The following is a 16,466-nucleotide window of genomic DNA, read 5'->3' as shown; positions in this document are numbered from 1 at the left end:
GGGTTTTTTATGGTTTTAGGTTTTACATTTAAGTCTTTAATCTGTTGTCTTTCTTACTCATACTTTTCCATTTCCTTTTTTCCATGTACAGAAGATGAAGGTTTTATTGTGAAGATTTTAGGTCCAAGAAGTTCTGTCTGTTTTTCTTTTATTAAGGAAAGGATTGATGGTTTTGGCATTAAGGAAGTCCAATAGGATTTTAAGAGATCTTATCTTCACAGCAAAGCACTGAAAGTCTTCAATGACTTCCACATCCAGTAAAACGTGTCTCTGAGGTTTTATTGTTCACAAAGCTGCCCCAGTTTTTGCCAGCCATCCACTCTGAAGTCAATCTCTTTGACTTCAGTTCTGCTGTCTGATACTTCCGCAAGTGAACTATTCTGGGGACGCACCTCATTGCTGTATTGGCAATGGCATTTCAGCTTTTTCATCCTCCTGAGTGACTAGAGAGTCCAGCCAGCCCCTCCAGCATCTTTACAAGCCATTCATGTGTTGAGTGGAGTCTCATTTAACCACCAAACTATTATCATGTCTTTCTCCACTCAGATCTATTGTATATTGACCAGTGCTTAGTAGGTTTACTGTGTGGATAATTTTTTATTTTGAAGGTGGGGAACTTCTGTTCTCACATGCATGTACAGAATATTGAATTTGATGTCTTGGTCATACACTTCAGCTAAAATCAGAATTTTATTCTGTCTAGACAAGATTAAGAAGATGTATAGCCTTTTGCTTGTTGCTGTGCTGACGTGGCTGATGGCTTGAATAATTTAAGCCAATCATACAGTCGGTTTCTGACCGTAGCATGTATCTGTGAAGAGCTGACCCCGAGTGCAGTGCAGTTTCATGCAGATGAGTGTGTTTGTAAGTGCAGGATGGGGGACACATCTCTGCCCTGTACATAACTCAGTTTCAGTACCAGCTGTGGCCACCCTGAGCTGGTTCCCGGCAGGATTAGTTTTTGAGGTGGACCCTAAAGGACAGGGTGGGATTAATACTCAGGGAATCACTTTGGGAGTGTGAATGTCAGTGCTGCTGGGCCATGGAAGAGTTTGAAGCATGGTGTCCATTATCAGAGGTGTTTTCAGAAGATCCTTAGGGAGTAGTGTTTGGGAACGGTTGGTTTTGATGGGGGATGCTGGAGAAGGGACCAGTGAAAACACTGCATCAGTATCACACATGATTGCCGGTCAGTAAACTTGTGAAATTGGGTCTGGTCTTTTCTCTCTCTCTCTCTCTCTCTCTCTCTCTCTCTTTCTCTCTTTCTCTTTCTTTCTTTCTTTCTCCTTCCTTCCTTCCTTCCTTCCTTCCTTTCTTCTTTCCTTCCTTCTTTCCTTCTTTTCTTTTCTTTTCTTTCTTTTTTGACAGGGTCTTGCTCTATTGCCCAGGCTGGAGTGCAGTGGTGCCATCTCAGCTCACTGCAACTTCTGCCTCCCGGGTTCAAGCGATTCTCATACCTCAGCCTCCCATGTAGCTAGGACCACAGGCGTGTGTCATCAAGCCTGGCTAATTTTTATATTTTTAGTAGAGATGGGGTTTCGCCATGTTGGCCAGGCTGGTCTCGAACTCCTGACCTCAAGTGATCTGCCCACTTCGGCCTCCCGGAGTGCTGTGATTACAGGCGTGAGCCACCACGCCTGGCCCAACTGGGTCATTTCTTGAGGAATAGTGAACTGTGGCAAATTAGGCCCAGATTCTTATCTCATTGACCATGGAATAGGTGGTATGGGAGGAGGAAGCAGAGATGCTGTGGTTAAGCCTACAGCAGAACATTCAGGCCAGCATCTGTCTGCCCTCTCTGCTATGCCAGACATGGGCTTGTGCAGGGAGGACCAGCAGTGCCCACTCCTAAGTCGGCTCTCAGTAAGGCTGGTGGGTGGATAGTGAGGGAGCAGAAGAATAGACCGCATCTTCTGCTTGCTGGGTCTTTGAGAGAAATACTGATTTTTTTTCTTTTCCTATATAGAAGAAAGGAAAGTATCTTTCTTTTCCTGCATGGAAGAAGGTTTTCATTTTCAGTTTTTGTTCTTTTGAAGTGTAACATTGCAGTCAAATGTGAAGTGACAGACAAAAATTTTAAGGGCTCAAAGGATGTTGACAAATTTTAGAGTAGTAGATGACTTATATAAGTGTTGTTTTCTCTGTCTCAAAACATATTCCATGCTCATTTCAGTTGCTTCAGAGTTGCCAGTGTTTGCAGAATACCCGTGTAATAGCCATTTATACAAGGTGGTTTATTTTTCTCATGCAAAATCCTCATAAGTTTCCTTGTGAGTTTGTGAGGGCTGCTGGAACAAAGTGCCACAAACACAGTGACTGAAAACAATGGAAATTGAGCCTCTCATGATTCTGGAGGCTGGAGGTCTGAAATCACGGTGTCAGCAGTGCCAGGCTCCTTCTGAAGCCTGCAGGGAAGAATCTTTCTTTGCCGCTTTGAGCTTCCAGTGGTTGCTGGCAGTCCTTGGATTGCAGCTGCATCCCTCTCGTCTGTGTCCTAATCACTTGATTGTTTTCTGCCCGTGTGTCTCTCTCTGTCTCTCTCTTCTTTTCTTAGAAAGATACTGATCATGTTAGATTTAGGATCCTCCCTTTTCCAGTATGACTTCGTCTTCACTAATTAAATCTGTAACACTCCTGTTTCCAAATACAGTCAACCTTTGAGGTCCTGAGGTTATGACTTTATCTTTTTTGGGGGTGTCTTAGTCTGTTTATGATGGGTAAACATAAATTACAGATTGGGTAATTTATGAAAAACAGAAATTCTCACCACTCTGGAGGCTGGGAAGTCCAAGATCAAGGCACTGGCAGGTTCAGTTTTCTAGTGACCTGCTCTCTGCTTGTAGATGGTGCCTTGATGCTCCATATTCCAGATGTGAGGAATGCTGTGTCCTTAAAGGGCAGAAGGTGGAAGGGCTTAGAGGGCTGCCTACTGCCCAAAGCCTCCTTTACAGGGTCCTTAATGCCATTTATGAGGGAGGAGCTTTCATGGCCTAAATACCTCTTAATACCATCACATTGGCCATTGAGTTTCACCACCTGGATTTTGGAGGGGAGGTTGTCCAGGCAGCTTCCAAGGACTGGACATTGGGGTATAGGAAGTTTCCTGGACGTTGTCATTTTCTGTTGGGCTGAACTTAAGTCATGTGACTACATCTAACTGCGTTAGGGGCTGGAGAGAGTGGTCCTTGTTCAAGGCTGTTGTGCATTGGCTAAAAATTGGGAGTTTTGTTAATCACAGAAAATGAGAGCAGATTTTGAGGAGAGCTGACAGCTTTTGCCACATCTACAAAATTTTGGATGGGGTGGGGGTGATCTAGGTTGTTTATTCTGTTTCTAAGCCACTGTAGCTTCTCTCATTGAGTTATACCTACCATTTGAGGAGCAAAAGGGAGTTTTCCTACATATAATTATGTTAGGTTTGTTATGGTTAGCAGGACTTTGTTTTATTCAGTTAAATTGCATTGTGTAGTTGCTAACTAGTATGGAAAATAGCAATAAGCGAGAGATTGGGCTATTCCTGCTGTCTAGGAGGAGGCATTGACTAAGGAAAAAGATAAGTGTAGGTGGAGCACGGTGGCTCACGCCTGTAATCCCAGCACTTTGGGAGGCCAAGGTAGGTAGATCACTTGAAGCCAGGAGTTGGAGACCAGCCTGGCCAACATGGTAAAACCCCATCTTTAGTATAAATACAAAAATTAGCCAGGTATGGTGGCAGATGCCTGTAATCCCAGCTACTCGGGAGGCTGAGGTAGGAGAATCACTTGAACCCGAGAGGCAGAGGCTGCAGTGAACCGAGATTGTGCCACTGCACTCCAGCCTGGGCGACAGAGAGAGACACTGTCTCAAAAAATATATATATATAATATATGTTATATATATTGTTATATGTAACAATAATAAGTTATTTTGAAAAGAAGCTTATAAAATATGTTTTAAGAGATAGAAGCCTTTTTTTTTTTTTTTTGGTAAAGAACACTGACTTAGTGATAGTGAATAAGTTGTACGTCAATTTGACATGCACGAGGGAGTCTGAGAAAGGCCATTTGAATCTAAGGGACCAGACAGAGCCAGAGCTGCCTTCAGAGGCTCTGCCCTGTGTTTGCTGCCTGCCCTTCCGGGCTAACTCGCTTTCTGAAGGCTGGGAATGGCCTTGACTTTCATGTTGCCAGCATCTAGCGTGGGGCTTGGCACACGATGAGGGTTCATGAAATATTCATCAGATCATTTCCAACCAACTCCCGTGTTCACCATTAGTAGCACAAAGGTGCAATAGTAGAAATATGCAGGCTGTAAATGCACTCAACCTCAGAGCAGTATTTTCAGTTTATTTAGGAACCAGTGTACTTGTTGAAAAAAATTACACAGATAGCTCCTAAAATTACAAAGATAGTTCATGGCCATGAACTCTTTATATGTTTATTTATTAAATAAATATCATATGCTGATATGAACTGATACTTTAAATAGGGTTGGTAAAATGATCTGTAGGCTGTATAAAGTTTTATGTTGCAAATTCCGTGGAAGCAGTGACTTTTGTTTGTGCTTTTGTTTCTGTAATTTAAACAATCTGTGTTTTTCCCATTTTCTTTAGAACTTTTTGCTACTTGATGAGATATTGCAGCGTAACCGTCAGCCACCGTCAGATGGTAAAAAGATGGTGCATGTGCAGGACTTTACTGCTTTTTGGGATAAGGTAACATATCCTTAATTGCAAGATCATGACTGCTAATAGATAATGAGTGACATTGATTTAATACAGAATTTTGAGGTGTTACACATGGTATAAAATATGGCTTGCTCATTTACTGTAAGTATGTTAAAGATTCTCAAAATTAGGAGTAAGTTTTGCAATTAATAGAAAGTAGGTATGAAATCAGACTTAGGTATTTGACAACTTGTATTTTATCTCATTTTCAAAAAACCAATGAAAGTGTTACCTCATTCTAAACTAAATGTCAGTGTTTGGACATTGGCAACATTGGATTTTATAGGATTGGACAGACTGGGGTGCGGCATGGAATGGGTTAACTGCTGAGTACATTGTAAATTATTACAGAGACTTTGAGGTATCAGTGCACATTTTCACCTTACTGTTTTCAGGTCATCTTATTACATATTGAGAAAGCCCATGACTTGGATTTTTGCCACGGGGTTGGGTTGGGGCTCCCCTATTCCAAGCACCTGGATGTTGCCAGCTGCTTTGGTGGCAGCCCAAGGCAGAGGGGAGGCTGCAGGCTGGCGGAGCAAGCTCCATGGATTCCTGACTGAAGGGTTTCACTGTGTGGTAAGCGGACAGGTAGTTCAGGCAAGGCCACAAGGATTTTTCAGCACTTGGTTTACTCATAACATTTAGGCAAACGGGAACAACAGCAGGGGCCACCCACAGGAAGTACTTAGGCTCAGTGCATCTCCTGTTACCCACAACTCCAGGGCCCTCCTTATGCTTCCAAGGAAGCAGTGGGCTCCCTGCCCAATGCTCATAGAAGCCACTACTATGGCACCAGCTTTTCATGAAAAGAAAGGCTGCATTGTAAGTCGAATGGCAAGGAGACAGGAGGCAACGCGCAAATTTGTCTTCCCTAGCTGGGGGATGGGGCAGGTTTTACAGGCAGAGGGTAATGAGGCGTGGTTCGATTGGTTCTTGCAATGAAGTGATGCCGGGGCTGGATCTGATCGCATCCTGGATCAGGCCATGAGGTGTCCGCTCTGAACTCGTTCCTCCTTCCTTGGTCCCAGCACTTGGGTTCTGCCTATGGTTGTGTGCTTGGTTCATCTGGAAATGCTCAGATTACATAACTCGCAACCTGGGATCCATGGCAACTGAAAAACAGTTTACTATGTTATTACGCAGAGTTGAACCAGATTGGACTGGTTCTGTGGTTATGCTTACCTGAGTCCGGGGTCCTCTGCAAATCCACTTGTCTCAGTCTGTGTTAGTCTGGAAAACAGAACATACAGCATGGGAGAGGGAATTTCGTGCAGAGAATTCATTACATAGGTGATGAAAGAAAGAGCACAAAGGGAAAGCAGGGGTGGAAGAGGCCACCCTGAGACCAGCCATGGCAGGAAGCTGCACCCCTGGGGCTGGAGATGATGTCTGCCAGGAGCAGAGCCCAGTGGCCCGGCTGCCAGCAAGATTTCGGATCAGAGGGTAAGGGTCTCTTCTGAGGGCGCTGGGACCACTTGGACTGCTTAAAACAGGTGGGCAGTGCTGGTGGTGACCAGCTCCTCCCCTCTCCGGGTGCTCTTCGTGGCTGACCTTGAGTTGTAGTGTAGTTTGCTGGAGCCAAGAGCCAATAGGCGGTTGAGCAGCACTCCTGACCAGCCCCACTGTCTCCGCCCTCTCGTGTGGGACAAATGTCAAAACTCTAGACTCCAGACTCTTCCTTTCTCTACATGCCCTTGGCTCTAAGTATCACACTCCCTGTTTCATGTTTGCCTAATTCTGATGTAATTTTTGCCATCTCGACTGACAGAACAATAATGTGTTCCCAAATATATAGAACATCATTGCACCTTGTGCACATGGAAACTCACACAAGGTACGTCACCTGACCGGACAATTTCTCCTTACCTGCTGGCATTCCCACCTCATACACTTTATTTATTTATTTATTTATTTATTTATTTATTTATTTATTTATTTTGGAGATGGAGTCTTGCTCTTTTGCCCAGGCTTTAGTGCAGTGGTGTGATTTTGGCTCACTGCAACCTCCGTCTCCCAGGTGCAAGTGATTCCCTTGCCTCAACCTCGTGAGTAGCTGGGATTACAGGAACACTGCACCATGCCTGGCTAATTTTTGTATTTTTAGTAGAGACGGGGTTTCTGCCACGTTGTCCAGGTTGGTCTTGAATTTCTGGCCTCAAGTGATCTGCCCACCTTGGCCTCCTGAAGTGCTGGGATTACAGGTGTGAGCCACTGCGCTCAGCTCTAATACACTTTAAGCATTGATAGAAAAGCTCTGTGAACATCCACTAGCAAAAAGCACTCTAGGTGAATGCTGTTGAGCTAGAGGAAGGCACTGCGGTAGCCACCACACACTGTGTAGGTCCCATTTGCAAATTTTTTTTGTACCAAACTCTGCAACATTGTAAAATGGGCTGTTTTGTTGTTGTTCAGTTCCTAGACAACGTTGACAGCTGCATTGAAACAGAACACTCCACCGTTTCCTGGGCCTTGTCTTGGGGTGATTATGCCCCACGCTGCCAGGGATTATTAGGGAGGCCATGCAGCTGAGAGGGTGCTTGGGTGGGAGGAGGGGCACAGACACTGGGGCTTTTGGAGAGAAGCTGCAGAGGAAAGAAGGGTGTGCTGGGCTGGGATTCGGGAGAAAGACAGAGGCCCCAGCAGCAGCCCTGCTGGATAGACCAGTGGGTATTGGGGGAAAGGTCTTCTCACCAGCCTAGGGTCTCATTTAGAAAACAAACGGGCTTGTGCTGAATCTCTAAGCTGTAAAGTCTGTGGCCCTGTGGGAGCCTGTGACTCTCCATGGGGCAGGGATTTGCTTCTGCTTTCTTCACTGCTCTGGCCCCAGGGCCCAGCATAGGGTCGGCCCCAGAGTGGGGGCTCAGTCTGCCTGCCTTAGTGTCCTGGAGCCTGGAGGTCTCAGAGGGAAGGGGCCTCGCCTTCTGAGCTGTCGAGTGCTGCCCCCTTCTGGCTGCGGCGCACCAGTGCGGGGTCCCAGGCCTCCAGGTGGGGCAGAAACCTGCTCTAAGAACCAGGGCCGTGATGGGAAGCTGGGTTTTGCATGTGGCTCACTCTTTTGCAGTCAAAACTGAGTAAAAAGAAGTAAAATCAGAAATAGTTGTTAGGAAAGAGACACACTGCAAAGGAGGGGAAAGGGACAGGTTGACCAGTTGTGTTTTTTCATCCTTTTGTAATCACAGAAATAAGTGGGTTTCAGTTGTCTTAAAAGACAATGTTACTTAATCAGGAATACAGAGTAGACCCTTTACATTTTAGAGGAGGAACACTTTATATAGTAAGGCTAAGTCAAGCAAGACTTTGTGAATTTGTGACGTTTGCACTTACAAAATCGTGTAAATAGGTCACATTTTGTTTAACGTTATTTTTTCCAAGTGTTTAGGTAATAATGTATTACTTTTTTAAAAAAGACATAGTTGATAGGCATGTAGGAAGGAGTAGAGAAACCTCTTCTGGATGGTTTTTATATAATTCCTATGATATCTGGGGCTAGTTTCTTTGTGATTAAAAGTGATCATGATTGACTTGGTCTGTGGCCATACGATAATATGGTACGGGACACATTTATAAGGGGTCAGTTTACATACACACATATTTTGGTATTTGACCATTTATAAAAATATTTGTGATTATTTGGGTGTGTGACTGTTAAGTCGTTTCCAGATAAATTTTTCATTTTGAAGGTTATCTTGATCTCTTGTTCCTCCGCGGTGCTTTCTGTCTTTTGGGCATTTTACTAATCGCACGTGCCCACCTGAGATGTGGAGAGGGGTTGATGAGTACCCGTTTGTGGACTGGGCCAGCTCAGCATCTTTAGGTTGCGGGTTGGTTGACTTCATGCGTGCTTCCGTCTTCCATCATCCCAGGGGTGTTCCACCCTTCAGGGATGCCAGATTCATTTTGAGGAATCCTTTTCTAGAGTTGAGGAGGCTGCATTGCCTTTGATTCACTCTTGATCATTTTTCTAGGATATGGATGAGCATTTACCAAAGTGTGTTGTGCGGAAGAATAACCCTTTCTGAAAGGATTTGGGACTCAAATAAATTTGCTAAATGCCCACCCCCCAGACACACATGGTCAGGTCTCTCCAGTCTATCCACGAGAAATTCAGATGAAGACTGTAAATGTGAGACTTAAACCCCTTTAGGATTCCTCCCAAATTGTAGCTGTTTTTACTTCACTTAACAGTATCAATTTTTGTTTGCTAGTGTTGATGTCTGGGTTTGGATAAAAGTTCTCATCGTTGGCAGTTTTTACGGTTGAGGTTCTATACTCTGAATTTAAAACCATTCCTCTCTTTATTTGTACCAAGTGACTTTTGCTTTTTTAAAAGATAGACAATTCAAAGTATTGATTGTCCTTGTGTGAGAAGAGGAAAGCTCCTCATTTTGGTTTGTCATGCTCTTGTAAACTGTCCCTTCTCCCTGATACGCACTTAATCCTCTCGATTGAAAATATTTAGAAGCTCTTTGTAAAAGTAATGAATTTGATTTGGTCTCCTAAATAATAAACTGTAAAAGAACCTTTTTTTTTTTTTTTTTTGAGATAAGGTCTCACTGTGTCACCCAGGCTAGAATGCAGTGGTGCAATCTTGGCTCACTGCAGCCTCAATCTCCTGTGCTCAAGGAATCCTCCTACCCATGAACATATACTTAATTTCATTATTCTTCAGTTTTTGGTTGTTGTTAAATTAGAGCTCTGGTTACAGGGTTGACCACCATTTGTAGAATTTCATTTGCCAAGAGTGACTTTATAGTATAAAGTGCCTTCTTGCTGGCTGGGCGTAACTGAGGTTCGTGCTTTATCAAGTGAAAATGGAGAGATTAGTGGAGATTTCACATCATCTATTAGCCAAGGACTGGGCATGCCATGTACTCATGCTGCCATCTTGTGGAGGTTAATGAAATAGAATATTAAAACCAAGGGACAGAAGGAAAACTTACAAATGATTGAAAAGCTCCCGTACTGAACATTATATTAAGAATATTGTTTTAAATGAGAACACATGGACACAGGGAGGGGAACATTACACATCGGGGCCTGTCAGTGGGCGGGGGGCAAGGGGAGGGAGAGCATTAGGACAAACACCTGATGCATGCAGGGCTTAAAACCTAGATGACAGGTTGACAGGTACAGCAAACCACCATGGCACATGTATACCTATGTAACAAACCTGCAGGTTCTGCACATGTGTCCCAGAACTTAAAGTTAAAAATATATATATATTGTTTTAATAAGTTAGCATGAGTTTTCATTTCAAGAAGGTTGCCTTGTCATTGTTACTATCTAAATTTTGTGGAAGTGTGAAGCTGTGTTCACATGAAAATCGGGTAAAAGAGAATGGGCCTTCCTTAAGTACTGAAGACTCCAAACTGTTTAAAACCCACGAAAAAAAATGTGATTTATGAAAAGGACTCTAGGATACAATATATTAAAATAGGAAGGAGAAAGATTTGGGTTATGTTCGTGTATCAGTGACTATTGTATTGTTTTCTTCTCTTTTTGAAGTGATTTGTGTGACTTTATTGAAATGGGCACATTTTATAAACTTTAATTTGTAGGCATCAGAGACCCCAACTCTACAAGGCCTTTCCTTTACTGTCAGACCTGGTGAATTGTTAGCTGTGGTCGGCCCCGTGGGAGCAGGGAAGGTGAGTTAGAATGGCTTTTGGCAGCTTGACGCACCCCACTTCTCATATTAACTTCTTGGGTTTGAGCCCAAGGCTACGTGTAACACATTTTTGAATTGGGTATGCTTGGCACGGCATTTCTTAGTACATGGAACATTCGTTTTGCAAGAAGGGTCACATGACCAAGTAAATGTGGGCAGTGCAACTCCTGTTTCTCTTGGTTCTTCAAGTTGCGTAATTGGGAACTCCTAGAAGTTGGACATCACCATGAAGGAAATTATTTACGTGATCACGATGCAGGATGGATTGACTAAGAAAGTGGGAACTTCTTTTTGTCAAAGTGAACCCTAGATGCTACAAGACGTGGAGGTTGTGAAGGCTTGTCTGAAAAGCTTTAAACATGTTTTGATATGACTTCTCCAAGTCACATGAACATACATTTAATAAACCTGTAGCCAGGTGTTCAGTCCTGTGTTAGGAGTAAAAGATACACCTGTAATCAAGACCCAGACACCACTGCCCTCCAGAAGTTTCTGGTATCTGGGGTGAGACAGATATACAAACAGATCATTTCAGTTCAATGTTCTAAGTGTTCCAATAGTGGGGGGCGCAGACATGTCACGTCTGTGCATTGTAGAAGATGTGAAGGAAACATGCATACAGAATTAGTATCATGCATTCTAAAGCAACGCAATACATCTAGATGTAGGTATATAACCAATAGGGCGGTTTCACAATTGAAGTTTGCTCTCCAGAGACACGATTCTTGGGTAGTTAAAAATAAAAGTCCTTCGTAGTGCACAGGATATATTGTTTATTTTTATTTATTCATTCATTTATTCATGTATGTATGTAGGTTTAGTTTTTGAGATAGGGTCTTGCTCTGTCGCCCAGGCTGAAGTGCAGTGGCGCGATCTAGACTCAGTGCAACCTCCACTTCGGGTTCAAGTGATTCTCATGCCTTAGCCTGTCAAGTAACTGGGATTACAGGCGTGCCACCATGCTCGGTTAATGTTTGTAGTTTTAGTAGAGATGGGGTTTCACCATGTTGGCCAGGCTGGTCTTGAACTCCTGGCCTCAAGTGATCCACCCGCGTTGGCCTCCCACAGTGCTGGGATTATAGGCGTGAGCCACTGCGCCTGGCCAGGATATGTTATTTACATATAGCTTTTCTAGAACTAGTTCTTTGTCAGAAAGGATACCTGCATGCAGAAACAATGCATTCAATATTGGATATATGAACTATATGTCATGCTTGGCTACCCTGTTGCTGTAAACATTCTTAGTTGATCTTTGTTCCATGTACCATTTCATTTAGGGGAATGAAACTCATTTAGGGAAACTCATTAGGGCAGAGTACATTGTTACACTCTATTTTAACATTCCTTATAAACCCCTAGTTTATATGGACCAAAATGTTATTTCCATTTTTTATGCACAATTTCCTGGCTGTACTAGATCCTCTTTTAAATGAATGAATGATGTTTTTCAAGCTCCCAGGACTGGGCAAGGCAGCACTGCAGTGGCTTATTCTTGTCTCGAGTGTTGACTGAACATGTGTTTTTTTTACAATCTGTTTCAGTCATCACTGTTAAGTGCTGTGCTCGGGGAATTGGCCCCCAGTCACGGGCTGGTCAGCGTGCATGGAAGAGTTGCTTATGTGTCTCAGCAGCCCTGGGTGTTCTCGGGAACTGTGAGGAGTAATATTTTATTTGGGAAGAAATATGAAAAGGAACGATATGAAAAAGTCATAAAGGCTTGTGCTCTGAAAAAGGTGAGTGATGACTTTCGCATTTCATGGACTCCGATGTCAGTGTTCACTTGAACAACAAGGTTTTTTAACTTTTTTTTTTTTTAATTTTGAAAGACCTTTGAATATTATTTCATACCTTAAGGCAGTCCTCCCAGTAAATAAACACACACATGCTCTGTCCTCTTCAGTCTGATGTGAAAATGATATTTACAGGGTGAATGTGGGGGGGGGGGGGTTGGTTGGTTTTGTGAAGTTTTATTTACTTTTAACTTTTTTTTTTTCCAAATGGACAATTATAAAAATTTGCAAAAGTGGAGAGAAGGGTGTCTTGAACCTGCATGTACCCATTGCTCAAGTTCAAGTGCAATCAACTTGTAGCCAATTCTACTCCATCTCTACCCCTACCTTCTGCTAGCTCCACCCCTACCCCAGATTCTTCCGATGTACACCCTCGACCTCAATTGTATTTTATTTGTAATACCTTATTATTTATCTCTAGAAGATAAGAACACTTTTGAAAAAAAAATTACATTTCATTCAAGAAAAATCACCAAAATTTCTTGCTCTCTTCAACTGGCTCGGCAGAGATTACGGTGCTTTAGTATCTCATTACCCACTGGTTTGCCTCAGACTCCGGAAGATGTCTGCACCGTGCACTTGGCTGATGTTTCCTGCTTGGGTCCCTCTCAGACCATAGGTTTCCTTCTCCACTCCCTTTAAAAAAGAAAATTTGTTTCAGTAGATTTTGGGGTATGGGTGGTTTTTGGTTACATGGATAATTTTTTCAGTGCAATTTATTATTTAAAGGAAACAAACTGTTTTAAAATTTATTTTTCATTGTGTGTCATTTCACCAAGAGAGTGATTGTTTTCAGAAAAGATGAAGTGTTTGATGGTACACTGAGGTTTTCATAAAATTGGTGGATAGTTGATGAAAACTGAGCATACTTAATAGAAGGCTGTAAGTTAGAAAATACAAAAAATGGTAAATACTGCTAAATACTATGTTACCTTCTTTGGGCCATAAAAATCAGTGAATAATGGCATTAAAGGGCTCCCCCCGGGCTCTGTGCAGTGTGGCCTGGACATCCTACTGTTCTTTTGTACTGTCTGGAAAAGGCCGCCACAGACTGTCACAGGTGTGATGCAGAAGGCTTCCAGCCAGGTTTGCGAGGAATGAGTAATTTTGCTTGAGCAATGGCTGGAATATCATAGATTCTATCTATCAGGTGAGTAATATTTGCTGGTGATTTGGACAGAGAAATCATTGCTTATTTAATGGGCCGTTTCTTCCTCCTGGGCTGTTGTTAATGAGAGATGATGCATTTTCAGAAATGACGTTAAGTTAGCAGTAATGAGCTAGATTTTTATTGAATAGTGTATACTGTATAGGAATAGATGGGCTAAGGCAAGCTCCTAGTTATTCAGATTCCACCAGGTGTTAATTTTTTTTCTCTGTCTCACACACACTCACACATATGCGCACACAAAAGTGTATGAAGTTTTAATCTTTTGCCATGATTTCCCAGTGCCTTTGCTAGTGCTATTCTCATTTTGTTTATTTTTTGATATTGCTAGCTTCATTTTTTTTAAAGTAAAATTTTCACTTTATTCAAAGTTGGTACAGAATTGCTAACATTTCCCTAAAATAATTACTATACTTCAGCTTGTCCTGCTGGTGTCCCCCCACTGTCCCCTGCTTCCCTGAATATCCATTTTAGAGAAATTTTTCATAAATACAAGGTCCAAGTAGGGGAATATACAAGGTGATTTCAGTGTGTTGCAGTGAGTGGAGTGTGTCATGTTTTAGGGAATTGAGAAACAGATGGCAAATTTTGCATGTTTTCCCCCATTGGTAGTTACAGTTGATAACCAAGAAACTGCTGATGGACCAGGCCCTGGAGACAGGAAAGATGGTGTGCCATTTTTCAGTGGAAGGGTGGCAATTGGCAACCGGGGCCTTGTCTTTCAGCTCTTTTCCTCCATCATTTCTCTATGACAGGTTAGAAGTGAGGTCCTTGGGACCAATATAGGGCTTTCTTGGGAAGGCTTTGTTGCTCTTTGCATATTAATCTGTCAGTTTAAAGATAACCTACTAGTAAACGCTAGAATTTAAGAATGATTTATTCCATAGTAGGCTGTGGTTTCAAGAGTTGAATGTTGCTTATGGCTGGGAAAGTGGAGGATGGGAGAGATGAAATGAACTGTGTGAAAATGAAATGAAATGAAATGATCTCAGAGAGATCAACTGAACATTTGCAGTTCAAGTTCAAAGCCATACCCGCCTAGCTCCAGACTCCATTTCCCCTCTGCCAGGCCACCTCTCAGTTGAGAGTGTTTATAAGTTAGGTGATTGATAAAAAGGTAGAATGTGGGACAAAATGTTTTTCAAGCCTTCCCTTTTTACCTGTTCAGTTTCTGGTACCCACATGAGACCCCAGGTCCCAGGTCACGCAGCCTTGCCTTGCTCCTCCCCGTGTCAGAAAGGCTCTGGGGGAAAGCGGGGGTTAGGACAGTGGCTGCCACTGAGCTTCTGCCATAGCCACCTTTGAGGACTGGCCCAGTAACTCTGACAGTGTCCCAGGCACCTGTGGGCTTCTGCGTGGCAGGCAGACTCCAGTGGCAATGGGGTCCCCTCGGGGCTGGGCTGCATGGTGATTTCTCGGTTCCTTCCTGGATGTGTATAAGCACAGACTGCTGGCCCCCGTGCATGGTTCCATCCTTGGTAGGACGGTGGGCCTCCAGTGGAGAAGTCGAACAGAGCAGGAAGCTGGCCCAGCTTTGTCATTTGCTCGCTGTCACTGTGGGTTTTTTTTTTTAATTTTGAGATGGAGTCTCACTCTCACTCTGTCACCCAGGCTGGAGTCTAATGGTGTAATCTCGGCTCATTGCAACCTCTGCTTCCCAGGCTCCAGTGATTCTCCTGCCTCAGCTTCCTGAGTAACTGGGATCACAGGTGCATGCCACCATGCCTGGCTAACTTTTTTGGACTTTTAGTAAAGATGAGCGTTTTGCTATGTTGGCCAGCTGGTCTTGAACTCCTGACCTCAAGTGATCCACCTGCCTTGGCTTCCCATAGTGCTGGGATTATATGCATGAGCCACCATGCACGACCAGCTCGGTGTCACTTTGGACATGTCATATTACCTGCTGTGGGCCCTTGATGTCTCTGCTGCGAAATAAGGACATAGGGTGAGATGGTTTCCCAGAGGTTTTGCTACCGTTCTCAACTGCCATTTATGACTGTTTAGCAGGGGACTGGCAAGAAACCAGGGATCCTCTTAATGAGTTACGAGACCATTTGCTAACTCCTTTTCAAATCCGCATGTCAGTGGTGGGTGTAAGATGGCCATAGAAATAGCAATCCTGGAATTATTTTGGCTTGTAGGTACAGAGATTGCGTGTGTAATCAAAACCTGCTGGACAGAAATGGTCCTGGGTGTCTCTGGGTGTTTGCCTCTGTTTCATTTCTTATTAAATGGGGGAGATACAGCAGGATTATGAAGACTGCAGGCAATGTCTGTAAAATGCAAACATGCCAGGTTTTTGCTAAATAGTAGCTATTGCCCTTTTCTGTAAATCAGTTAATAAGATAAATAAATGATTTTGCCTTATACACTTTCTCATTCCCATCCCGGCCACCCTCCACTGCAAAAAAAAAAAAAAAAAAAAAAAAAAACAGAAGTCCCAGAGAAAAAAATAGGAAATAACAAGAATGCTCAGATATATTGATAACAACTAGATATATTGTACTAGATACAACTGAAGTGAATTTATAAGTTCATTGAGCTAAAAATATCTTTTAGATAAAATAATAAGATAGGAAGCAATAATTCACATTTAGCAATATTGGTTTAGGCTAATTGCTTATTCAAAGTGATATCATAGCAAATGACAGGACATACCTCAGGAAACAACCTACTGATGTTAGATATGTAGGTGGGTAGTGGTTAAAATCCTAGGCCTTGGAGCCAGACAGCTCTGGGATGGAACCTCAGTTCCTCTTTAGTAGGTGTGCGATTTTAGCTCATCGTCTGAACCTTAGAAAGCCTCAGTTTGGTCATCTGTAAAACAGAGATAATAAACTATTCACCTCATAGGCTGTTGTGAGGATAAGATTTAATCAAGAACTTAAAGCATCTGGTTACTAGGCACATAACAGGCCTTCTTCTTAATTATAAGAGCCACCAATTTTGGGTGAAATCACATGAAATGTGACATGCTTGAAAGAATGTATCTGAGTATAGAACTTCCATTATTTGAACTGATATTTATATAGGGGTTCTATACATAGTACAGTAAATAAGTCAACAATAAAAATATTGTTACCCTAATAGATGCAACGTATTAATTTTTTTTTTTTTTTTTTTTTTTTTTTT

General features: G+C 42.7%; 1 protein-coding gene across 7 annotated transcripts in view; it reads left to right on the top strand.

Moving 5' to 3' along the window:
• The window catches only part of ABCC4 (ATP binding cassette subfamily C member 4), a 294,345-nt gene that overhangs the window by 109,702 nt on the left and 168,177 nt on the right, over positions 1-16,466 (top strand). For all 7 annotated transcript variants that reach the window (XM_025364534.1, XM_025364533.1, XM_025364535.1 and 4 more), the window contains 3 exons: positions 4,592-4,693; positions 10,267-10,356; positions 11,918-12,109. In XM_025364534.1, the coding sequence (XP_025220319.1) occupies positions 4,592-4,693; positions 10,267-10,356; positions 11,918-12,109 (384 nt within the window). The remainder of the gene's footprint in view (positions 1-4,591; positions 4,694-10,266; positions 10,357-11,917; positions 12,110-16,466) is intronic.

The sequence above is a fragment of the Theropithecus gelada genome, chromosome 17, assembly GCF_003255815.1.
Source record: "Theropithecus gelada isolate Dixy chromosome 17, Tgel_1.0, whole genome shotgun sequence".
NCBI classification, from domain to species: Eukaryota; Metazoa; Chordata; class Mammalia; order Primates; family Cercopithecidae; genus Theropithecus; species Theropithecus gelada.
This window is presented reverse-complemented; position numbering and strand designations above follow the sequence as displayed.